Below are 26,597 nucleotides of genomic sequence, written 5' to 3'. Positions count from 1 at the left end.
TGAGGGGAAAAAAGTTATTTCAAGGCTTCCAAAAAATCAAAATTTATGCATAGAAAAGAAAGCAGAAGGAACACGGTTACGAGCAAGGAATGCTGAAGTCATCTAGCTTGTAATAAAGTCTATAGCTAACCAGCCACAGGTGCTCTTTACATCCCAGGAGCCAATGAGAGTATGATTGATAGGGAAACGATAATGGTTCTGCAACCATAATACAGTCTTTCTGGAGTACAGGTTTGCACCTGCTCAAAGATGAGGCATTAATATTTATTTAAACAAGACCATTAAAAAGGAAGGGGGGTGGAGAAGAAATCATTAAGTATCTAAACCAAGGTAGAACAAAGCACGCCCACGCCAAACGACAGTCTTCTGCATTGCAGAGGAAACACCCCAGCTTTGGTTAGCAGAGCTAGGCACAGGTTCTGGATGCGGTCTCCCAATTTTTCATGGCATATAATGTTCAGACTGTGCCTCTGCTGCAGCGTGAACCTGTTCCTACTGGCTAGGTTGCCTGACGTGATCTAAAATCAGAGTGGATTTCAGAGTCATATGTAGTGTCTATGGCCAGATTTACAAAATTATTTAGGTGTGTAAAGATGCAAATAGCATTAGGCCTGCACCAGTGCTTCAGTGATCCCTCTTATGAGCCCAATTAACTTTGTAAATCTAACCCTACGTCAGTTCTAATTTTGCTCACAAGTCAGGTGAGTCTGTGGATGAGAACGTAGCCACCAGCAGTCAGGCAACGCAAGGCTGAAAGGACAGAGTCAAGCACTACGTGCTTGCTGCATGTAAAAGCATTGAAATACATATCTACAAGTCTTCAATTCACTCTGATTCTGCTTTGTTTAGAAGTAAAGGCTGAGACAGTCTGCACTACAAATGCACTCTTCCCGGCTCCTCAGCATCAGGGCTCGTGCGCGCCAAAAGAGAGGTCCAGGACCCGTGCTGCCTTCCCACCCCCTGACCCAGTTCCACAACAACTGCAGTATTATTTGTGATTTTACTGAAGGGCAATAAAGAAAACTCCTTTCTAATCTTTCTGATCTCTACTAATACCCTGTACACACCAAGTCATCCTTCAAGGACCAGTTCCACATCGGAATTTCCGGATTGCCTTTCAACCCGTTATTACAAGGATTTGCCCCTTACGTTTCCAGGACTCGAGTAGCCTGCCCTCAAATAGTTTCTGCAGACCTTGTAAGTGCTCTCTGCAACATGATCACTTCGATGCTCATGTAATTCTCTCTACCACTGAAATACGTCTTTCATTTACAATGTATGCCTGATCCAAGTAAATTCTTAATTCCTTTCATATGTCACTATTTGATGACAAATGCTGCATTATTAGATCACTTTCCCTTGGAAGGGACAGAAGTGGTAAGATATTACCACTGGATATTAGGTAACATCCAGCCCTTGGAGAGCATTTTACATCTGCAGGAAAAGGAAGCGTTAATCAGATAGGTCTAAAACTAGCTGGAACTTGTATGCAACTTTCCATTGCCTTGAACGAAATGAGTTTCCAACAACACTATTTAAAAAAATATATATTTGTGAAATTGTGTTTATTAGGGTCCGTATTCTATGGATAGAAATAATAGGATGTAGAGACAAGCGTACAGCTCATTATTTTTTAGACATGAGATATACCTTTCCCTTGTGCCACATCTCTCATTCCCATAAACCTGACATACTTTATGCACTTGACTATTTGATCATAATTGCCAGACTGTTGAAATAGAACTTTTGATCAGGAAAGGTAATTCCATGCAAATTTACAGAGTTATAGCTATTCTTAAACATAAAATATTTCAAACTATTATTTACAGAGGAGCTTAGGTGCTTAAATATAATTAAGGAATCAAGCTTCTAAGGAGATGAGCAAGTTAAAAAAAAAACCAACTATGAGAAAGAAGTTAGTTGTGCATCTGTGTGTTACCATACCCAGGACTAAAGCACAGCTACCTCCTCACAGAGGAAAAACTTCAAATCCTGTAGCAAGAAAAACAGGGCACGAGGAGAACTGCCTCCAGAGCGACAGTATTCACCCATTTTTTTACTGCAAGGGTGACTGAGCAGTGGCACAGCTTGCCCACAGAGACCACGCAGCCTCCATCCTTGGAGACGTCGACCACCCGACTGCCCCAGCCCCGAGAACCCGCTCTGGGTGACGCTGCTCTGAGCAGGGCTTAGACCGGACAGTCTCCCAAGGACCCTTCCAACCTCAGCCACTCTGCGGTTCTGCGACTTAGCCAAATATCCCTGCAGAAAGGCTACAGAAACTTTGCAGACCATCCAGGCATTGCACGGCATTCCTCTCAGAAAGCTTTTAGAGTGTGAATCAATTACAAATACAGCTCCCAGTGCATCTTCTGCCCAGTACCGAGATGCCTGGGATGTGTAATACTCCATTACAACTTACTCCTTTTTCTTCCTCAACTCTTTTGAAACTGCTTCCTATTCCACGTTCAACTTTTCCAGAATCTGAGGCTTTCAAAAAGCCAGTTCTTAAAGAGCTAATTAATTCCCCATAGGCGCTTTTTTTTTTTACTCAGTAAATATTTCTGAGATTGCTTTTTGTATAATCAGTGTTAGCAGCTCATTAAAATGCACAGTATGTGTATCATTTTGAATGTGACACAGCCCAGCATGGACGCTCAAGCTGCTTAAAAAGACAGAAAAGAAAAAGATGAGGATAAAATGAAAGCAAAAACCCAGGATTTCCTTCAAGCTGACACCACAGTTAAGAATTTAAGACAGGGCAGGGAGCCTTCAACCCTGCTATTAGGTGAAAAGACTGATTGCTCAATGCACTGACCACCCTTTCCAGCCTGTGTGTTTTCTGAAAAGATTTCTTTTACAGAGAGCTTTAAGGTGCTAAAAAATGGATTCCATTATCAGGTAATTGTATAAGGTTTTCACTCCAAGTAATATGAGGATTCTTCTTGAATTAATAATGAATGAAGTAATTTAAAAGGCCTTTAGTGTATGCAGCCAGAAATAAATAATGCCTTAATCTGGGACATTTTATTTTCCATTAAAACAAACACTTTTTAAAAAGCGTGTGTTGTTGAGAAGCACTCAGTTGCTAACATGCCAGATGCCTGGATCGGATGACGGTCAGATGGACAATAATACTCAGGACATTTTCCTAATATTTCCTGAGTATTTTTGATGCTTGATGGCTGTAGAAAACACGAAGGTTAAACATATTACTTCAGGTCACAACAAGAAAACCTGAGACGAAGGGCTCGCTCAGCAGTGGGTGGCTGTAAAGCTGCCTTATCTCAGTTGGTGTGTGCTCTGTGCTGGATAAAATACACCTCTGTTCCCTCACAGACAAATTGTAATGACTGACATACTAGTAAAATGCTAACAGAGCTAAACCATAAACTAATTAGTAACTGTCTGTACAGTAACTTCTTTAAGCGTGTTCTCATCACAAGCGGTTAGGCAAGACACCTCTGAGCATCAGAACTGACACTGCGGACCTCCCTTTGCCGGCATGCAGCTGAGGTTAACTGAAATAAAATAGATAGACAAACAAGACGACCAGAGCGCAGTGCCTCATTACAACCCGTACGCGTGCCACGGCCCTACGGTTTAAGGGCCGCAGAGAACCCGCGGCCGGTGACTGCCCTGTACCAGCACAAGGGCTGATTCTTACAAATGGATTTGAGTCTTAGTGCCCGCATTAGAATTTAAATTAAATTAAATATTGACCGAGGAAGAATTTGCTGTCAGGTTCAGGGTGAAAAGCTTCAATTACCAAGGAAGCAGGAGTCCTTGAAAATAACATCATACTTTCACCTTCGTGGGGAAAAAACCCCACGATACGGAGATACACAGCAAGGGGTGGGCTTTTTGTCAGAAAAGAAAGAAAGAATCAAATGGATTTTTTTTGCTCATCTATGACAATAAATCCCTACTGTTAGGGTAGGGAAAGCGAGCTTTTCCTCAACCGATAATGGTGAGTTGAAGAGCTAAACAGTAACTTGTTGTGAACATGTATGCATTTTTGAATTCTGCTGACAATAGACCCGCTTCGAGCAAGAGGCGGCTCTAAAGACCCGCACAGGCCCCTGACGCTGCCGTTACCACGCGGCTGTGAATTTGCAGCTTAGAATAGAAAAAAAAAAAAAGGGAAAAAGACCTTTCCTGGTTCAGGGAAGCAAGGACCTTTACCGTTTTCCAAACACAAGTGTAGGAAACAGATTCTGACTCTTTTCTTGTCGGACTCTTCCATTATTCTGCAACTTGCCCTGCAACACATGCAGACTTCCAGGGTGTGATCAGTACTGCTGGAGGGTTTGAGGTGCATCAACACGTAGCAGTTGCTCTTCACTTGAAATTCTCTAGTGCAGAGAACTTCAGAATAGTGTGAAATTACCACCACCACCCACTGGTCCTGGAGTCCATTGAAATGTTTCCTCTTTACAGTCGCCTTCTGCTCAGAAAAGTAACAGCCCAGATAACATCTTTGGTGTTTCCTGCTAAGTCTTCTCAGTAAATTTCAAATCAAAAGTAACTCTGTCAATTGGAGAAAGATCTGTCTAACCAAAAATGCTGTTAAGTTCAGCAGGCTAACAAAAAAAAAAAAGAAAAAAAAAATCTAAGAAAGCTTTTTCTGCTACATCTATCACTACCGAAACTGAGATTTGAGGATCAAAAACTTACATGACAGCATAGCTACTTGGTGATGCATGAGGCAAAAGAAAACTGAGATCATTGTTTGCTAGATATATCAGCTTTGCAAGAACTAAAAGGAATAGAGCTTCCTCTGAAAAGCTGAATGAATAAGCATTAGGAATAAACGACAGCAAGGTGTGGGGCTAAGACTGGAGGTATTTTCTGCAAAGTGAAAGTCAGCTTTTCTTATATTGATTCTACATTGAAGTCAATTCCTCTTTTTCTCTGAATAACTGTTAAATCAACAGTTTACATTTTCTTTTTTTTTTTTTGTGAAAAACTAGCTAATGCTTTATTAAGTGGTCATGGAGAAACCTGAGATATCTTAAAAAAAAAGAAAACATCTATTTTTCCTTAGTGAGATGTGTAGGACATAGTAAAATGCTATGTCTGTTAAGCAGTAGAGAATTACCCTACACGCCATTTCTGAGTTATATAGACCAAGGGGATGTTCCAGATTTCAGTCCTGACTTTTGTTACCTGCTACTGTGACAGTGACAGCCGAGGACCAAGGCAGACAGTCCACATCTACCATTTAGGGAGAGCAAACAGGAGCTCTCTAACGCTACCTCTAAAATTGCATTTGCTGGCAGAGCTGAAATGCAAGCAATCCTCCACTCAAGGAATGCGATTTCCAGCCGTAGTCGGAGGGGAAAGGGAGAGGAGTAATGACAGTGTATTAGCTTGGGTTTGCCAATGCAAAGAACAAGCATTCACCTTAGTACCATTTCAAACAATATTTGAACAAGCACGTTATCACCTTTTCAGTTAACAGGAATTAAGTATGTGCTGAATATTAAGCAAGGGCTGAAACACTGTGCTGAACTGGGACCACTGTGTCGACTGGTACAGGTTCCCCATTCGCTTTGCATAATCCCCATCGGCTACAAGGAAGAAAGATTTCTAGCAGGTGGCACACATTTGCACATGACGAAGAGCAAAGAAATCACTGACTGAAAGTGTCAGATATGGTGCAAGTCATAACTTGCAGAGGCGATGAAATTATAGAACCTGAGTCAGGTGGATGACAGCATTAGCGTGGAAAGGATTATTAATGTGAAAGGTATTAACAGAGGATATGCAAAGAGGCTCTCCTCTCAGCACCGCTGGGACCGAAGCAGGAGATGAAGTTGCTTATGTTCCCGTGAGGAAAACCGCTCCCATCCTGCTGCGGCTCCAATCCAGCCCGCAGGACTTCAGGGAGCGACGTTCATGGTCGCTCCATCTCTCACACCAGAACAGGTTTGCAAACACGCAGGTCTCCTTGCAGGAAGGAGGGTGCTCGCACTCCCATTGTAATCCCTCGTTCAAAGGTCTCTAATAAATATTTCTTCCCCTGCTCCTTTTAATGAATGGTAATAGAGAACACTTGATTAGAAGCCTTTCATCATTTTAGGACTAGGGGCTTTAGCTTTCTGACCTACTTTCCTTGCCAATGAAATTCCATTTTTAGCTTCAACTCAAGGTCTGAATGTTACCCAAATTCAGACCATCTGTTTTAACTGCCTACAGGCTGAGAAGTTGATCCAAGCCAGCAAGAATAAATGGAACCAGTGTATGCACATATCAAGTATTCTCAACCCTCAGTGTATTAAATAACCTACTCAGTTTATTCCTCAGTCTACATAAACATTCCCGTTCCTCTGGGCAGCACCTACAGTTGTTGTAAGGAATACTTATGCTACCAGTTGCTCTCAGAGACCTTCAGCTAGGCCACCTTTCCTGTACAAGTACAGGAATGAGCAGGCTACAGCTGACCCCAAGTCCATCTAATCCCATAATTCGGCTTTGGTGAGGGTTGGTAGGGGCTACCCAGAAGCACAGATCCGCCCTGAGCGAGTCACCAGGCAATAAGCTGCCTCGCTTTCCAATTCTCACTGTTAGAGAAGCAACAGAATTTGCATCTCCTCAGTGATCCTTTTTGATCACCTTTCTGGGTGATGTAACTACATGGTCTCGGTGTTAATAACAAGACAGCTGACCAGTCCTTTCCTGAATCTCTAGCAAATTCCCCACAGGATCTTGAAACAGTGAGTTCCATCGAGATAACTTCTTGCAGCGTACAGAAATCCCTCTCCGTTTTAAATGTCCTATCTTCCCATTTCATTGCACATGCACTTCTGTTAGTATGAGAAAAGGGCCTGACAGCATCAGACCTTTCTTCAGGATTTCAGATACATCTCTCAGTCCTTTTGTTATACAAAACTCAGTAACAAATATGAATTTATAAACTGGAACAAAATCAAAAAGGCAACATTACCTGGAAAATCCCTACTAAGTAACTGCTGGCCACAGCTTGACAAAAAATCAAAACGAATCTGAGCCCTGAAGATAAGCTTCTGCTGCTAGCACTGATATGCATCTACAGCACTCATCCCTCGCAGCTTGGCCGATGGATGTAATTTCAGCAGAATATCTAGGGAGGATGAAAGCATCCATGAAAACATTAACAAATAAAATATGCCAGGGAAAAAGAAAACAGTAGTGTAAACCCAAGCCGGAGATTGCAGAAGTTGAATACCCAGCTGGGGAGCTGCCCAGCTCAAAACAAGGCAGAAAATAAGTATATTTAATGTAAAAGAATCCTAGCATGAAATAGGCTCTGTACTTCCCCGGACACAGCTGATTTGCTGTTCAAGTCTGTCATTCGACAGCCTGTTTATAGATTCTGTTGCTTCAAAGCCATTATGGCTCTGTTTACAGCACGCTCTTTCAGGAGGCACCACAAGCCTCCTCACGTGTCAGGCATTCATCAGTGCCTCCCATCCCTTCTAGCATTAGTATATTTTAAAAGCTGACATTAACATACCAGACTGTCCTTATGGACACGGACTACTGAGGCTGGTCGCCAAAACACTTCAAAAAACTTCTCCTGTATTTTCAAAATATCGTGCCATCATTAATTAATTAATCCTTGCAACACTTGTCTGGGCAGCTCTGAAAAACATCTTGATCTCCCTTACGGACATGGAAAAATCAGATAGGAAGTGGACCTGTCTTTCCCGGGGCCACAAAACAAGCCCGTGACAAAGTTGGCTTTCAGGCTTCGGGAGCATTCCATCACTGGCTCTGTGTTGCATGTCTGCCTTCAGCCCATCAGACGGTATCACTGCCGCAGCGGCTCCAGAGCCCGCCTCCCACCTTCCCAGTACGCAGGAATTTAATACATCACACGTGAAAGTTTGTATGCCTCTGCTGAAAACGGCACCAGCAGCTTTGCATACCTGGAGGTACGAATACGTGACAGGATAAAACCCAACCGGGCAGGAAAATGGCACACGTGAGCAGCAGCTCGCTGTGCTCCGGAGCGCTGTGGGTTTTGATGGGGTAATTCCAGAAAGGCAGATGAAATAGCTAACGTGGCAGAGGAACCGTGAATTAAAGCCAAAACAAAAGATCTAACTATCCCCAGCCCCCGTACCATAGCTGTTAATTCCCTGTTCATTCGTCATGTGCAAAACCAAGAAAGGAATGAGTAATATTTGCTTTTGTTTTCATTGCATCATTGGAAGTGACACGATCATTATTCCACTGGAGGTTCAAAGCAGCATTAGCATGATTACATTGGACTTGTACCTATTAAATGGAGGGACATGAGCTCCTCCGAGCTGTCACATGCGACAGACACAGCCTTGCAATGCAACTGAAACATTCTAGCTGAATTTTAGACTTTTTTTTCTCCTTTGTGCAAATGAAAACATTGCCCAGTGATTTGCTCACAGTATAGAAAAGGATCTCTCGCACCTGGAAAGCTACATGCTAATTCCATGCTTTATTCTATCTCTTTCATGCAAAAGGCTTTCAAAATCATATTCTATTGTACAGTACATAGTATTATTATTCTGTCCTTATTGTCCTAAAAGCAGAAGCTTACAGGCTGGAGTGAAATCTTCTTTTGACTCTACTGTGCCGGGCAAAAGGTTAGAGAGATAAAGAAGCTCTCAAAGAGCTGTTAATGCCAGTATGAGGCAGAAATACTAAATCATTTGAAGCAGCATTGTTTCTGTTTCCATCCTCCATGTGATATTTCAGCTTTCATAGGCTGTGTGCGAGAACCACACGGTTTTGCACCAGTGGGCAGGAAATGTCCCTTGACCGCTTAAACACAGCGGCCAGAAAAAGCACAGTCCTCTTATGACCAGTGACCATCTGCCCCTGGAGCCAGCTGTCCCCGTGTCCCTGCGTTGGCACTGTGACCTTAACCAAATCGCCTGGGGGCACAGGAGGGTGCGCCAGGACACCCAGCGTGTCCCGCTCCGGGGGCTTGACGGCCCTCCCTTGGGGCGGCTCCGCAGAGAGGCGGGGTGCTGGACCTGACCCTCTGCCCGAAGACAGGTCTTTTACTGGTAGGAGGGAAGGCGCTGGGGTACAGGTTTATCAATTTGCAATTGCACTCTTGTCTCCGCTGCATCTAGAGAAACCAGTGGCGACAATAGCTATACAGTAACAGTAATGTAGGAACCGTAAGCCCCTCCCCAGGTGCATGCCTTATACTGGCTGAAAAGTTGGCACATAAAAAGGCTGCTGGAAAAGAGCATCCTCCAAAAAGCTGTTTCACTCTCCCCACAGAGTTGTTACTGCTGTAGCACCTTCCAATGTCCCTATAGCATAGGATCTTCCAGATTTTTGACTACAATTCCCTATTTGTAGGGCTGTGAATGTTGCACAGAGAGATGGGATCATCAGAGATGCTGCTGAAAGTCTATTTTTAGGGTGAGTCATTTGATGAGCTGTTCAGCACCTTATTTATTGCTGTCTCCAGCTGGGGAGCTAAGCAGTGTCCAGACACCTCTACCGCTAAAAACAGAATTCGGAAGCAGTGACCTCTATTTGATAACATTTCTGTACTGACAGAGAGAAAAACAACAGCACATTATGCTGTCACAGCTAATACCTGATAATTAGGGTGAGTGACATATGACCCCTTTTATATCCAAAGAAGACAGAAGCCACAGTACAAATAAAAAAAATGTTGAAATTCTGCATTCACAGTCGTTTCCAGCCTGAAGAGTGACCACTTAAAAGTCATTTCCTATTTTGTTTTTTTCCTGGTTTGCCTGTTTAAGGCTTTGCTTCAACTTCACATTATTTGTACAGTGGGTAGGAGTCTCTGTTCACAGTGTTTCTGTGCTAGGAAATGGGGCTTTGAAGGGACACCAGGAGAAGAAAAGGGGACAAACCGTAGCTATCTCATTGGAAACACGGGATGCGTGTGTAGAGGCTCCAGAATCCCTGTCAGTGTGCAGAGAGAGCCCTGAAGGGACTGCGGCAGCGAGGCAGCTCTTCCCAAAGGTCGCAGGCCTTCGCACGCCCCAGCGCTCGTCCGGCAGCAGGCGGATCTCACCTGGCACAGCCAGTAAGCAGAGCAACGAATTCAGCAACCGAAAACCGGCTGAATCTGTGGCCAGCTAACTGGATTCCTGGCAAAATAAATAGCAAAGATGTTTATCTCCAGGCATGTTCCACATCTAACCTAGCTGATGCTCAGCGCCTATCCCTGGACAAGCCTGGAGCCACGTACAGGCTGTGTTTACTCCAGAGTTCTGTACGACTGCCTTGCGTTATTGATATTTGTGACGCAGTAGCACGTAGGGGTCACTGCTGGGTGTTGGGTGTATTCAGAACATGGGGCAGCTCCTGCTCTGAAGAACCTAGCACCTACTTAATCAAGCATGCAAAGAATAAGTAACCAATTGCCATTTCATAAATACGGAACTGAGGTAGAGAAAGCTGAAATGATTTACTGGAGGTCACATTAAGTGTCTACTGAATTTGCAGCCTCCCGTTGTTTTATTACAGGCTCAAACATCCTGTTAGACCCTCTGAATGTTAATCATTATCTAACTCTTCTACCTTCTTGCTGCTCTAATGAGATTATTGATGAATTACTTAAAATGCACTTTCTGTAGAAGAAATTTTTTAGGTGACAAGTTGCCTTTTACTAAACAAATTAATGGGAAAGTTGAGTTCTCGCATTCCAGTCTGGGGAAAAGAAGTTCTAGGTTTAAATGCCCAATTAGTACTAACTGAAATCCAATATTTGAGATTATTTGGCACTGTATCTGTTACAAATATGCCATGTGGCCATTAGTACCTCATGGCACCACCAGGACCAAAATAGTGACTCCAGCAATTAATACTGCAGTAGCTGCATATGTCAATATAGGAGTAGAACAATCACAACTTTACAGGTTCAGTCCAAACCCCATCATAGTCAAAGTCAAAGAGAGGCCTCTCATTAAGTGCAAGGGGATCTAGATCAAGCTCCAGCTGGGGTTTATTCTGATCAAAAAGCTATGACATTTCCAAACATCAGTATCACTCACACTAAAGGTCAGCCCAGTAAAGCCAGGGAACACGGCTGGCAGAGCACCATGTGCCACGCAAACCGAGAGGGACGAATCCCACGGTGTTCTCTCCACAGATGGCTCTGCGGTAGATCCAGAAGTCAGTGTTAGAAGTACAAGTTTTAGGTCTTGTTCCTGTGCAGCCTGCTCCAGCCAGTGCAAAATTTCTCATCGCAGTCTCTCTCGTAATAGTTTTGCAAATGAAGTTCTACATCTCCCCAGCAAAATCCTCCGCGCTCCAAGACAGTTTGATCTTTCTTGACGGTGTTTTAAAGCACCTTCTCTGAAATCCCAAGTAATGAGGTAACTCTCAGTCTGCGTGTAAGAACAAAACTCTACAAGTCAGACTGTGAGCCAGACACTTATTATTATACTTTCTACAAATGCACAGAAGGGCTTTCTCTCAGTGCTCCGGGTCACTGAGATCATGTTTGAGGCATATGATTAATTTTCAGCCTTATTGTGTTAAGGGGTGGCAGGAGAAAAGTAAGAAAGATTTTTTTTTTTAGAACAGTGTAAAATGAGGCAGAAGACCTTGTCACTTAGTAAGAGCTTTTAAACCATCTTTGCGTAAAGCAGCAGCTAAAAAGTTAATAGACATAAATAGCATTTTATCGATTTGAGGTATTCTGAGGGGTTTTAATGCAGGTAAAGGCAGGAAAAAGATTCTGCTTGGGATAATTAAGCTTTAGCTAGTGAAGCCTGAAGCATTTACACCAAAAAAAAAAAAACCACAACAAACCCCAACCAAAAACCTGAAAATACCAAAGAAAAGCTGTCACTTAGCCTGAAACAAAGTCTGTGGGAGAGAAGCGAGCGTGATAGCCCAGCGATGACAATCTTTTACCCAGCTGCTTGGTCACACTGGCTAGCCACTGAGCCTAGAAGGGGAGCACATGAGAGACTCCCAGGAGCAAGCAGTTAGTGTGTAATGAGTTCTGCTTTTATTCAGAGACCCTCATACCAACAAGTTCTTGGATGGGGGAAAGAAGTTGGGCTGATAAAAAAGGTGGTTTGAAATACTTGGTTTTCCCCTTGGATGTAAATCATTCTTAGCACAACTCTATTCCCATAAAAGCTCTTTGTTGGTCATATGCAGACATCAAGGGTAGAAATAAAACCTCAACTGTAAATCATTTTGGTTTTCCATATTTGCTACATCAAACACCAGAAAGTCCCAAAGAAGAGCACGGAAATCTCAAACACCGTCTGACAACAACTAGGGGCCTCTCAAGCTTTCAACCCCCTGAAACGAGGGATGTCTTCCTTAGGCCCAGATTTTAATTTCAGCATCCTTTCCCTGTCTACTGCAAACTGCAGCAGGTTGCAGTGCCCAGGACCTCTCTTCTACTCCAGGGTGTAGCCAGGGCCCATAGACCCGCTTGCGGTGGGATTTCACCGCGTACAATGTGTCCTCCCTCCTCAGTCCTTCGGGAATTCCTGTACCCCGGTGGTTTGTACACAGCCATTTCAGCATCAGAGAGTGGGGGTTTTTTAAATCTGTTGTTATTTGGCTGCTTGCTTTTCCCTTTCCTCCAGATGAAAATTACGTCAATGAATATTGATATTAACATACATTTGCATGCAAGCATGTAATAAATGGCTCACTGAAACAAGGCCTGTACATTCAGTCAGTGGCTGTGCTAATCGTGTTCCTGTCATACTCTAGAGGCATTAGCTACAAAAGAGCTTTTTGTTACACGATCACAACACACTGCAACCCACATCCAGCTTTCTGGATGGGGTTTTATTTGCCTATCAACCATTTGCAGGAGAAAGCACTGAAGTCACTTCTAGAGGGCAAACTGCAGGGGAGGGAGAGCCTCCCATGGAGTTCACCACCGCATCTGCTGAACGCGGGGCTCAACATTTGCATTGCCAACATCTGCTGCTTGCTGGATATCAGAAGTTGTGCTGCGAGGTGGGGGAATCGTGAGTGATGGCGCAGTCAGTTAGAATTAAGAGGTCCAATCACCTGGGATGCAACATGGGGATTGTGTCGTGCCAAACTGTAAATCAGAACTCAAAATCCCCATTACCTTCGCCTTAACGCAGCACTCGGTGAGCCAGCGCCATCAATCATGTGCCCAAGTCCCAGAGCAGTTTCAGTACCGTATGTTCCATGAGGGAATAACAGCCATGCTCCTTCTTATGGCACTGGTGAGTAGCCATAAGGCAAAGCACGTCGGTTTTCTTTACAGAAGGACGGTATTCCAGCTTAAGTATAAAACTGCTGCAGAAAGTTTTTGCAATATGGAAAGTCAAAACACAAACAGTAAATAAGCTCTCAACAGAGTAGTGATTTCTGTCGTGTGGAATCCACACACCCTAAACCAGCATCATCTTCCATCTCCGTAAAAAGGATTATTCCATCTCAGTTCTGTATTATTTACCATACAAATTACAGTTGTTAATGAAGATTGCTGGGTCAAACCCAATGCAGAGGTTTGCCTGAATAATTTTTAGCTGGTCTCCTATCCCTGAAAATTCACCCTTTACTGAATCCAGACTTTGAATGAACCCCAAATATCTGACTGTACAGATGGCAAGGAAACTGCTGGGTTTTGAAACAGAAGTGTAAATCAGTCCTCATTTGCACCTGGATACAAGGGGATGAAAATATATGAACCCGCTCACAAGCAGACGTACAGTTTTAAGTTTCTTAGAGCTCATCTATATGGAGAGGTAGGTACCAAATGAGCGAGGGCGCGAATTTAATGTGCTCAGCAGCTGCCCGAACTGGCACATCTATTCTGCAACAGGACTGTCTTTCTTTGGCTTAGCTTTAATTCATTGCCAAAGTGCGGTGTAATTGTCATCTCTAGGGCGACAGCACCGCATGAACTGTGGCTCGCACGGTGGATTTCTAAGCTTTAGTGTCCAACCTGGACACTCACGTTGCTGCGCACTCAGGGGACCTGAAAAGGCTTTTGGTGCCGTTGCACTTGTCTGAAGGAGGGGCTTCCCTTTTTTTTTTTTGTCCCCCTCTAGTTATGGTGACATGGTGCCCAAGACAATTGCTGGGAAGATATTTGGCTCCATTTGCTCCCTGAGCGGGGTGCTGGTCATTGCTCTGCCGGTTCCAGTCATTGTTTCCAACTTCAGCCGAATTTACCACCAGAACCAGAGAGCCGACAAGCGGAGAGCGCAGAAGGTAAGCCGTCCCGCGGCCGCCTCCTCCGAAGCTCAGCAGCTGCCAGGAAATCTCAGCCCCTGCTTGTCACCACGGGGCCCGCGAGACCCCAGTGACAATTCTGAGCATTGCAGAGGGCAGCCTGCATGCGCTTACCCATCTACATACACACGTGTAGGCTTACCTTCACGCACAGTTCTACCTACCTATACCCGTACAGGCACAAGCTAGTTCACTGCACACACTGTGTACCGGTGTATTTTAAACATCAGGAGCAACGGGGCTTTTATTGCTCACCTTTGCTACATACCAATCTGAAATAAATATATACGTATCCACATAAACCCTTACATCATTAACAGGAGCTGTTTATCTTTCTGACTGCTTGGTTCCTGTCCTCTCTCTGCCCTGGAGTTTTGAAAACACCTACCCAGAAACATACACTTATCAGTACACAAACTCCTTCAAAGCTGCAGACTGTAACATAGACAAAACACTGGGAATACACGAAAGCCCCTGGAAACATCAGGGCATTACTGAATATTCCAATATCTGAACAGTTTTTACCAGCATAAGCTTACTGATTCACTGAGAAAGTATAACAGATTTATTATATCTCTATTTCAGTCTGCTAAATTACACCAAAACCAGAATCAAGTTTTTACAACAACTGCAAACTAAAGGTCTGGGTTTTTTTCTCCCTATGGAACGCTGCCTGCCAGAAATTCAAGGCTCAGGGGACCTGATGGAGAATAGTAGTAGAAAGATGTGCTATTTCTGCTTCAGGCAAGCATCTGGGCCCTGCCTACTTCTTGCATCTCAGGGAGCTGACAGCAGAGAGCTGCGATGCAAGACCTACAAAACCACAGAATTTGGCAGTCATAACACATCAGGAGAGTAGCAGAGAGACAGATTCATGCAGGAATGAGTTGCGGTCTCCATTAAGTCATTGCTGGGCTTTACACATACCTGCATTAGGTTTGGCATTGTACATATGAAACATCAAACTGCAGTAATTTTGGGAGGTGTTTTTGAGGGAAGAGTTGTTTATCTGATTAGTCATATGACATAATATAGATTAAAAAAAAAAAATCTAAAGACATCATAGTGGAAGTCCACTCAGAACCACACACTGTTCGGCCAGCAGCTGGACAGTGGGAAACCAGTACGGACCATTACATTCATTTAATGAATGTAAATGATTTTCAGCGTGGGTTGCCTAATGCGAGGCTGCAGCCAGGCATGAGGTATCTGGGTTTAACTTGCAACAGGACCGTGCCAGGTGTCAGCGCGCAGGAAGGACTGGCGCGCTCACGCAGAGGTTTGTTAAGGGGACTGTGCAACAGCCCCTTTCAGTAATTGAAGGCCTTGAGAGAGAGCACTCGTTCTACTGAAACGGCACATAAACTGCGCGAGAGACAGATCCTGCGTTACAGTACAGCCTAGGCAGCAGATAAATAGGCAAGACAAATCAACAAACCAGATTTGTGTATAACCATGGATCACAATACAAAACAGCTCCGGAACTGACTCCAAGTCTGTGCTTTCGGATGAGGCTGTCCTTCTCTCCAGGCAGCATACCGAAGTTTCTTGTTCTGATTCACCTTCTCCTTTATTTGTTGGACTGTGATCCACTCGGTGACAAGGAAATGTGCCACCACCTTTGATGCTGACATGATTGATTGCGGCTTTTATAAGGTTTGCTGTATTGACATACACAGTGTATAATTTCCCCCCATTTGAATTTCTAATTCCCTTGATATTGGATAAATTTCTGGGCTAAGAAAGTTTTCAAGTCAGAAGTGTGAGTAATTTTCACATGATCATCACTGCATGAATACTAAAGAGAATGAAAGAAACAGAAGCACACTAATGACAGTCTCTCTGGAGATGGTCAGGACGTACACAGGGCTGTTACAAATCTGCTTTGATAGCATACTTGTTCCAGCATCACCCTCCAGTGAACTGAGTCCCTTCTTCAGAAATAGGAAAGTTTTACTAATAAGTTAAAACTCTGTTCCCATCTAACTGAAGATACAAAGACATTTGCATGGCTTTTTCAAGAAGGTTGGAAAAAGCTCTTTGCCCCCTCCCAGTCCTTGAATACGAAGAGCCCACTAGTAGAAGCTCCTTATAAGCAGAGTTTAGAAGACACAGCTTTGAAGAAATAACACAGACATCTTTCCTGAGTTTCTAGTGTGCTAAATAGATTATTTTTCTCTTTTAATTGAAGAGTAAATTATTTGTAGGGTATGTATTAGTACAAATGCTTTAGGAGAAGTTCTATTTGGTTTAAGAATCATAACTTCTATAATGCACAAGTAGGTTTCAAGATTACACTACAGACCATATTTATTTACTTTTTATGAACTCAGACTGAAGTTTTCCAATGAGAAATAATAAAGGCAAAAGTACTGTATGACTGTTAAATTGGCTGGATGCGACTTTCACAGATTTGAAGGTCAGGGTGTGAGTGAATGTGGGCTCTCCAGCACAGTGGGGGTTCCTGAGAGGCTGCACTCCAGAAAACAGGAAAACGCAGCACAGCCCCAATGTCCCTCTGGGTTATGATGTGCTCAGCCTTAACATTGTCTCTTAACTTGAGGAGGCACTGGTCTAGCAGGAAGAGCTATTTAAATAGCATGAATAAAATACCGGGAGGTGGCTGTTACTCATCAGCATCTATTCTTCAACTAACTGAGGAGAAATGTTCCTTAAAAAGGAACAAAAAAACCCAAACCAAACCACTACTGATTTAATCACCTTGAAGATAAATTATTCTTTGCCAAAACTGCACTGCAAGAGAATTAATTACAAGGAGATCTGGCAATCTTAATTTATTGTGCTGTGTCATCAAATTTTGTCCTCTGGCATGCTGCAAGGACCAGGTCAATCTGAATGGAAGATGAATTGATCGTTTCTGACAAGGTTCATTTTGGTAAAATTGTGTTGGTTTTTTTTCCCCAAAGACTTTTTTTTTTCTTTTTGACTGATGTGCTAAGAATAGACCTTCCTGACTTTGAAACGATGCTGTTCTTCAGTGAATGTCACAGCCTTTGGTTTTAAAAGGGAATTTGACACTTAAAAGGCTTGACAATAGAATGACTTTGTAATTCAGATAATGCTGGAGTCTCTCTCTTGCTGTGTTCGGTTTGCAGCATAGATGCAATACCAAGAAGGAGACAAGTATCTGGTGCTGGTTTGAGGACTACACCTCCCACTTTTCAACCCTAGAAAGAGAAAGCAGAGGCAGCTACTAACAGCTACTGAAAGGCTGCTCCTTTAGCAGCAGTAGAAAAAGTAAAACAGTTGATTGTTTAGAAGTTAGAGACTGAGCGAATACAGCCCCAGGCCACAACGTTGTTCCCACCAGAGCAGGGCAGCAGAGAAATGCATGGTGACTGCCAGGTAATACAGCAGTGAAAAGAATAGATGTGGCCTTTAGGCTTAGTGCAGCACAGATTCCAGAAGCGCAGATTGCTCTCCCAAGGTTTACAGGAATGCTATAGACCTCTAGAGTGGGAGACTGGACAAAAATCCTGCAAGAATGGTCCTTCTTGAGTAAACTCTAGCTGCTGACCAGCAAATTTATTCCCATGTGTTTAAGCGGAGAACTGATAATAAAATCAAAGGCCCTGTCTTTGCACAAATGATAACAAAAAAAAGGAAGAAAGAAGGAGAAAAAAAGACGACATCTCTTAGTGAAAATACTTCTAGAAAGGTGTTTTTCCAAGTGTTATGGGAGCCTTTGTCGGTCCTTAATCTCCCAGGTCCAATGACACTTGTCTTTGTCCAGCTTTAAAATAATCAGCTCGGGTCCCTCAGCTGGAAAGATTGTGCTAAGTGCAGCAAAGTTAGTTTGTTCTTTGTTTCTTTGTTTTTTTTGTTCCTGGAACGATGCTTCAGAAAAGACAACTAGAGATCCCTTTGCTATCTCCCCAAACTGCTCCAGTACAGTCCAACCAATTATAGCAGTATGACCCCATCGGCTCCAATGTCCCATTCCCTGCGGAAACAGGAGTTGGCAATAAACTGCACAGGAGCTCTCAGAAATACGAGTTTGCTCAGGCCAACGACTGACAAATAGCAATGTGCACTGGCAAGGAAAAATGGTACGACAGAAAAAAATACCGTAATCGGGGCAATACAGCATTACCGGTTAAGCCTATGTGGTTGTTAGCCCCAACTCCCTGCACGCGCAAACATCCACGCAGATGAAGACTCTAAGTTCTCAAAGGCGTATTTAAAGCCGTTTGGGACAGCACATGGAAGTAGAGTGGCAGCTGAAACGTTTGGAAATAGCAACACCAGCCTAAAGCAACCTGGGCTCTAGACCAGCCCCCTCAGGGCTAAACTTCAGCCAACTGAGCCGTCCTAGATCTCAGTTTGGGGGAAAACAAATGTTCAGAAAGGGCCCTCTTACACAATGAAGTGTGCCTCCTCACATTCGCACAACAGAGGAGGGAGAAATGTAAATGCTCAGATGCTGTGGAAAAAACCCTGTTTCAAGTGCATTTATCGTTTAATGGTTAGATTTGCTAAATGAGCCAAAGATACTGAAATGGCTGATAATCTCCAAGGGATTAGCATGGGTTTAGTGGTGCATTTCACAGGGGCTAAACTGAAACTGTCATCTACGAATATAAAACTTCAGTAATCACAGTGCTTGGTTTCAGGTCTGCAGTAAACATGCTTTTGAGGACTACAGCTTCTTAGTCTGTTCAGTTAATTTCTTTCATTATCTGGTAGCCTTTGAGCCTATGAGAACAAGCAATGTACTGCAAAAGTCTTGAAATAGACTTCCCATTTCATCCTCTAGGCTATAAGTTTCCAGGAAAGAACCAAACACCCAGATTTAGGCAAGGAAAGGACTACTCAGGACAAAATCATTTTGCAGAGCCGCTCTCACATAAAACTATGATCTAGAACTGAAAACGGTAACGCAGGCTATCAAAGAGTAGGTGGTATAAATGAGGTGAAGCAGAGAAGTGGACACATTGCCTGGTGGATGAATTAAGGCATTCAATCACGGAGCCAGTATCGGCAGAAGAAGGGAATGAAGGGGCAAGGGACAAGCCGTATCTTTTCAGATGGAAGTTGATGAGAGGAAGTAGATGGAGGACGGTTATTCCAGACAGCAAGAGCTACTCGTGAGATGGCTGCACACAGGCAGCTATGACTCCGCAGACTGATGAAGAGGTAACTATGGAGATGCTTAAAAGGGGCTTAAGCCAAAAGGAAGGAAGAGTAAGGACACAAATGTCTTTCTGGTTGTTCCATGAGAGACACATTAGAAACAGCCTGTTCCAGACCCAGCCGTCACTCCCAGAGGCACGGAAAACAGGACTGCAGTCAGCAGAGCGGATGAAGAGGGAAGATGGTGGTGGAAAGAGTGCTTAATACCAGATTTATGTCATCATCATACCCATGAGAAAGACAGCCCACACACCTGTCAATAACAAGGCCATTATAATAATTTATTTGCCACAGAGCAGGGGAGTCAGCTTTGAAATGTTCTGTTTTTCAGCTGACACCCTAAATTTTGGAGGTGGGTTAGTGAACTTCAGAGCGTGGAACAGAACGGCCAGAAAAAGCGACTCAAGCAAAGCTGTGAGCTGTCTAAGGAGAGCTCAGCGACAGAACATGACTCAGTTCCCAGCAGGGGATGGGGTTGAGAACTTAAGGAGAGAGAGAAACAATAAGGTTAAAACTGGAGCTGGCTGACATTTAAAAAACATGGTTTTTTTCAACCGCAATGAATCTGTGTGGAATATGTTTTTGTTGTTGTTGATATTTAACAGTTATTGACAGGGGGAAAAAAAAAGCTTTTTTTATTATTTTTTTTTTTTTAAGAGAGATTTCATTTTTGCTGGGATAGGAACCTCTTTCTCCTCTGTTTCCTGTTTGGTGTTTGTCACATCCCCTCATACAGTTCAGGGGGAAAAAAACAAACAAATGAACCAACCAGGAATCTTTCCTCTTTTCTTTCATATCGTCCAGGAAAGCAAAGTGGCATTTTGCATCGGTTCAGCTAGTTCAAATTCCCTGGGTCCCAAATTGCGTAAGACAACTAGACATCTCCTCTGAAAGGAAGGACTGAAATCAGTCAGCTAGAGCTTACAGGTTCAGCCTCCAAAGCAAGCCCATATATCTAAATATTAAGCCTGTTGTTAATAGCAGCCCAATGCCCAGATGAAATAACTTCCACACGTACCCAGAAGCCACTCTACATTTTTGTCAAGCCTTGAGGCCTTTTCACGTTATGTCTCAGTCATAACCAGGTAACAGCCTGCAATGCATTAAGAACCTGACCAACCCACCCTCGGGGTCTCCCCTTGGTCTTCTCAGCAAGAGGGTGTCCCCTTTCCCCACCCATTGGGAGCCCGGGTTGTGTGCGGCAGCCTCTGTCCAGATGGCTCCATTATGTAGCACAGTTGGTAGGATTTGTAACGGCTGATGTTGCCCACTTTATCCCAGACATCTAAATAAATGCCAGCTGAAATTGCCTTGTCAAGGAGACCTCCATGCAAAATGTTCAGCCAAAAAACGTTGGGAAGCCCTATCCTACTTTGAAACTGGGTTCTAGTGATCAGATTCTTTGCTGTTGCCTTTATTAACTAGTTATTTTACCACTCTGCCTAAGTAATGCAGAATCGATTAGGCTGGGTGCAGTTTAGCTCCTGTGTAGTTCCCAGCTGACATACTGAACACAGCTCAACACCCCTGTGCCAGCTGCAATATATGGTTATGCCTAGATTAATAGATATGGATATATCCCCTGGGTCAGGAAAAAAGATAACTAGAAGTGGGTGTAAATGGTAGTAAAGTTTATTGCGGTTACTAATTTGTACCATGACAGTGATAAGCAGATGAAGAACATTTGCTGCTGACACATGGGGTGCTGGGAGGGCAATACAGGTCTCCGAGTCCTCTAATCACATAGTCAGATGGACGGGACCACTCTGCAGTCTACCAGCACATCTCTCAAGGGCCACTGCAGAATTTCCCTGCTTACACGCTGCCAGGCTTCTTACAGAGCCCAACCTGAGAAGTCCTAGAATCTCATTACTCCACTCCCACTCCACCCAGCAGCAGTGGTCTGCAAAGTCTGACTCAGAACAAGCCTTTGTTGTTCGAAGGTAATGAAAATTCCATCAAACAGTAACTGCTGATAACTTCAGCATCACATCAGGCTCTAAACCAGCACAAGGCAGGCCCTCTCCGGGCACGAGCAGGAGCCTGCCATCCTCTCCCCACTACAGCCAGTCTCGCTGCTTTGACAAACTCCGATGCTGCAGCAGCAGCATCGCCCTTCCATACTTTCCTCTCTGTGACTCAGGTTTTTTCACACATAAAACTGGGATAAATCCACTTCTTTTCCTGGCTCAGTGGATTCTTGCAGAGTTAGTTCATGTGCATGTACAAGGTTATAAAGTGAAACCATCTTATGGTGATACTATTCATACCCAGGCTTTTAAATTTATCTATCTGAGCTTTTGCACTAGCAATTCTTGCTGACTCACCAAACAGGGCAGCAGAAGGGACAGCATGTGCTTTCCCGACCAGTCACGGGTAGCAAGCAGAGCAGCAGTAAATGCTGGCAGAGAATGGTTCACGAGCAGGCAAGGGAATCGAGAGCGTGCATAGAACTTATGATAATTTTTAAAAATGTATCTATACGGGGAAATCACAGTCTGCCTGCGAGTACTATGCAGGCAGAAAAAGCAGTTCAATCCACCAGACAAATTGCTCCATAGGAAATAGTTCCTCATTTCTCCTCTTTGTCACAGTACAGCAGAACTCTCCTGTTTACTATGCAGACCGCTGCCCGACGGTAATTCCAGCCACCTGGTCTCCGTGTAAGTGCAGCCATTTAGATCGAACTCAGCATTAACTCCGAACAAATACAATAATAAAGAGCAATTCTACACATTGTCCACGAGCCCCGGTATCCAGGCGCCAGTGCATTTCTGTCCACATATGAAGCACCAGCTTCGCTGGCGACTGAGTCAGGACAATTAGGAGCCATTCTAGCAGGAACGTGCAGCGATGCCGGAATGCACAAAGGAGGGCCAGGGCAGCGCGTAGCCATGACGACTCTGCAGCTTTCTGCTGACAAACCGGGAGCCTCCAGCGCCCAGGACAACACACCATCTCCCTCCGCATCTGCCAAATCACAGCGTGATGCCAACGTGTTGTGGCTGTCAGCGTGAGGACGTGAGCCGAGACACACATCCTTCTAAGAGCCTTCACATATCAAACAGGACCATGGGATGGGTCTGTGACAGATTTTTTTCCCCCCCAGAAGCCTAATACAAGAGATTTGTCCCCACAGACCCCAGGAGCAAGAGGAACAACTAGGAGCAGCTTCAGAAAGAAAGCTAATTGCACCGCACAGCAACTTTATTGTTGCCTGATGACTTCTGAGCAATTTTTGTTCACCAGTAAGCAACACTTCTCTCAATTAATGCTGAAAGCTCATAGCACAGAGAAGTAGGATGGAGCACAGCCCCCGGGCCCTGCCCCGCCTGGAGCAAGAGCGTTGCCCACACTGATGCTTAACTCATTCTCTCCCCTTGCCGCCGGTGGGTCCCTGGCCGGCGGAGACAACACGTGCTCTCACTGCCAGCGAGCAGGCAACGAGGCAAGAGAACAGCCCCACCGTCACCTCTTCACCTTGGGCTTCATTCCACGGGGGAGAATGAAGGGCACGAGTTTTACAAATTTGCTTATTTTTTCTTGAGTTTCGTACACAGGTTTATGATCATTGTCCCTGCCCTCCTGTGTCTTCACCATCTTCCAGGGGAAGGTGTGAGCAGCACTATATAAAGCAATTACCATCATTTTCTGCAGCTAACCACAGACCTCCACACCATTAATTAATGTTCATATATCAGGTCTAGTAAGTTGGCATGTGACACTAGATCGAATTCTGTTAATTTCTCCATCCCCTGAATACTTTATAGCTATTAATTAGGGGTGTGAGCTGTGTGAAAGATGTTATAAGAGTGAGATCTGGAAGCACAGACAGACAGATAAATCACAGGCAGACAGATGCTCATCACACTTTGCCTTCAGTGAAACACGGGACCTTATTTTATAATAATGGAGAACAGCAACTTCTCTATTAACGATGCAGAAAAACACGAGGCTCTTTTCTTGAGAAGATGTTTATCAAGTAATACGTTTCTAGACAAATTCTGACACCCTAATTTACACCCCATAATACTTCACTTCTAACTCAAACTATACCGGACTCCCACTACAGCTGGTACGGCCCCTCTTTGACCACACATCCCTGGCGTGATTTTTGATCCAAGCTCTAAAATCTGTTACAGCATTAAGAATACAAAAAAGTATATATAGAAATTTCTTTTATTACTATTCCAAGAGGCAAACTTCCACGGTGAGGAGAGCTAGCTTTGTCAGTCAGCTGGACTAGTAGCGTGGGAACCTCAGCATGGAGGAAACTTTGAATTTCAGCCAAGATGCAGTAACTGTGTATAACACATTTCAATCAAGGAAAAACTGTCCATACAGTTCTTAAAGAGATCAAGGTCTGGCTGTAACCCTTACTGGGTGGATAGATAACTAAAAAAAAAAGATACTAGAAGTAAGAAGGGCATCTACAGAGGATAAAAATACGAAATGGCCTCAAAAAAGCTTAGTTCTTAAACGTAAAGCAAAGGAATAAAGTGAGAATTGTCAAACTCTACAGAAAGTGAAGTTTATTCTCTTCTTTCCTGTAGAATGCAGCAAACACCAGAAAGGGAATGGTCTATGTAAAAAAAAAAAAAGGTCAATAGAATGACAATTGAGTAAAATTGGCAACAAATACATGCAGGCTGGAAATCAGAAGAAATTTTCTAAATAGAAGAATGAAGTTCTAAAATAAATGCCCAGTAGGAGCAAGAGCTTCACTAAGTTTAGGCCAGAGTTTGTTAAGTTCAAGATGAAAATGTACAAAAGGAAGTTTGCAATAGGAGGGGACCTGCCTCGGTGCTCCAGGGGCTTCCTGACCGTCCTGCATTTCTCTCTGCAAGTTTTGCATATTACGCCACTTTTTTCAAAGTTCTGTGTTTAATCAGCCGGATATCTGTGACTAGTAGAGAAGCCGAGATCCATTAAACTCCATATTCTGTGCATTGTTCTATAAATAGATCGAACATCATGTTCTTCAGCGTTGGAAAAGATTAAACGATATAGTGCATTTGAAATGATGTTCTGTTGCTTTAATGGTGCCAAGGGTAAGGTAGGATTAAAAGGAGAGCCACAGAGGAGGGGAGGGGAATCTTTCATCTCTGGAAAGTAATGAAGAGGCCCAAAATAAGATCAAGGTCTGACTGTAAGTGGTTCTATCAAATTATATAGGAATATAATGAGTTCTACACTATCTAATTTCCATATGCAGCTTTACAACATCTCCCCCAAAGCAAAAATGACAGAATATTTAAACTTGGCTTAAAAGCTGTTTAACATAAAGATTTGAGAGGAAGGAAAGTCCAAATGTGCATACTTTGTTTCTTAGGGAAAAAAGGTTAAAATGACACAAAGATGATCTGCAGAAACTAACTTTTCTAACACTGCTGTAACTCCGCTGCCTGCCTATTACAACAGCCAGATGGAACCCTGGCAAGCAGAATAACAACTAGAACTTATTATATGGGCCATTTGCTTTTTAAACAGCCATTATTTCACTCAGCATTCAAACATATGTAATAACCCCGAGTCCTAATTTGGCAGTCCAGCCTGTTTCCAGGCTTTGTTAAAGATGGCATATCAGCTTCCCAGAGCCGTAAGTAGGACAGATGATCAGTATTGCCTGATTTTATAGAGGAAAGCACTCCACAGACAGTAGGTTCATTTAATTCCTTGTCCACCATTATTTTTGAATGCTTTTTTAAAAATGAAGAATTTTCCATTTTCTGTTTGGCAAGGAAAAACTACCCCAAGAGGCCCGGGAGCTAAGCTATTTGCCACCAGGTGAAGGTTACATCCATTCCCTTTCCAAGTTATGTATGTGCACCAATTTCCCACTCAGAAGTACAAATTGAAGTCTTTGCTGAATTCCTTTCTGAATTTTATGCTAAAATTAGTCAAAGGTATCACAGAGGAGGAAGGTGAGAACATAACTACAAGAAAATACATTTTTGTCATTCCATACTCTAAGCCCGGTTGTTAAGTCTGCAGAAACTCCTGTTTGAATTCACAATCTGCTTGTCATCTTTTCCATAGCCTAAAATCAACCATGCCCTTCCCATCTAGAATTTAAGTCCAGACCCAAACTAGCAACAGATGCAGACAAATGCAAGAAAATCGAGCATTTACTGAATGGCTGCGATATTTCACCTCAGAAATGAAAATCAGATCAAAACATTCTGTTGATTACTTTTGAGAACAGCTTCATTTCAGCCTTAAAAGACCAGTGGTGTACACCCACTGCACCATTGGACACACCGCAGCAGTCAGCAATAGTTTACTCATAAACTACTAATTGTTTAGGGGAAAAAAAGGTGAAGCACTTAATTATCTAGTGTAGCTGCATTTCCTGCCAGGAGTGCCCTTAGCGTGGTTTTAGGAGATAGAGTTAGATAGTATATGGACTGGAGCACCTCTCATACGAGGAAAGGCTGCGAGAGCTGGGACTGTCTAGCCTAGAGAAGAGAAGGCTCAGAGGGATCTTACTAATGTAATACCTGAAGGGAGGGTGCAAAGAGGACGGAGCCAGGCTCTTCTCAGCCATGCCCAGTGATGGGACCAGAGGCGATGGGCACAGACTGAAACACAGGAGGCTCCGTCTGAACATCAGGAAACACTTCTTCAGTGTGAGGGTGACCAAGCACTGGCACAGGCTGCCCAGGGAGGTTGTGGAGTTTCCATCCTTGGAGATACTCAAAAGCCGTCCGGACACAGTCCTGGGCAACTGGGTGTAGGTTGCCCTGCTTGAGCCGGGCGGTCAGACCAGATGACCTCTGGAGGTCCCTTCCAGCCTCAACCATTCTGTGAAGAATACTAACAGCTCCAGTGCAAAGAGTGAGCAGGAGCGGACTTAGGACCTGTACACGTAGCACCTGACATACACGCACTCCGGTCGTCTCCTTGCTCAAAAGCACGGAAGATCTGGAAAGCTGGAGATGTCTGGCAAATATGAAATTATGTCATAGGCTGTAACTTAATAGTTTATTATATCACATAAATCAAGAGTGAACATTATCTCCATAAGAACTAGATGAAAATCATCAATAAATAATAATTAGCTGTTTCCTGGGCCTGCCATCTGGTAAGCATTTTTCCTAGCCGGCAATTCCTGCTCCTTGCACTTCTCCAAAGCAGCTAAAAGATGAAGATGGGCTGTTCTTTCTTCTTTGTCAGTCCCTTTGGGAAATGTAGATACCCAGGATGCCAACAGCCACTTACATCATCCTCGC

The 26,597-nt window shown here is 43.6% G+C and overlaps 1 protein-coding gene across 2 annotated transcripts in view; it reads left to right on the top strand.

The window, feature by feature from the left end:
* The window catches only part of KCND3 (potassium voltage-gated channel subfamily D member 3), a 121,295-nt gene that overhangs the window by 77,790 nt on the left and 16,908 nt on the right, over window positions 1–26,597 (top strand). For both annotated transcript variants that reach the window (XM_059831247.1, XM_059831246.1), the window contains exon 2: window positions 14,028–14,190. In XM_059831247.1, the coding sequence (XP_059687230.1) occupies window positions 14,028–14,190 (163 nt within the window). The remainder of the gene's footprint in view (window positions 1–14,027; window positions 14,191–26,597) is intronic.

The sequence above is a fragment of the Gavia stellata genome, chromosome 30 (genome assembly GCF_030936135.1).
Source record: "Gavia stellata isolate bGavSte3 chromosome 30, bGavSte3.hap2, whole genome shotgun sequence".
Classification (NCBI taxonomy): domain Eukaryota; kingdom Metazoa; phylum Chordata; class Aves; order Gaviiformes; family Gaviidae; genus Gavia; species Gavia stellata.
This window is presented reverse-complemented; position numbering and strand designations above follow the sequence as displayed.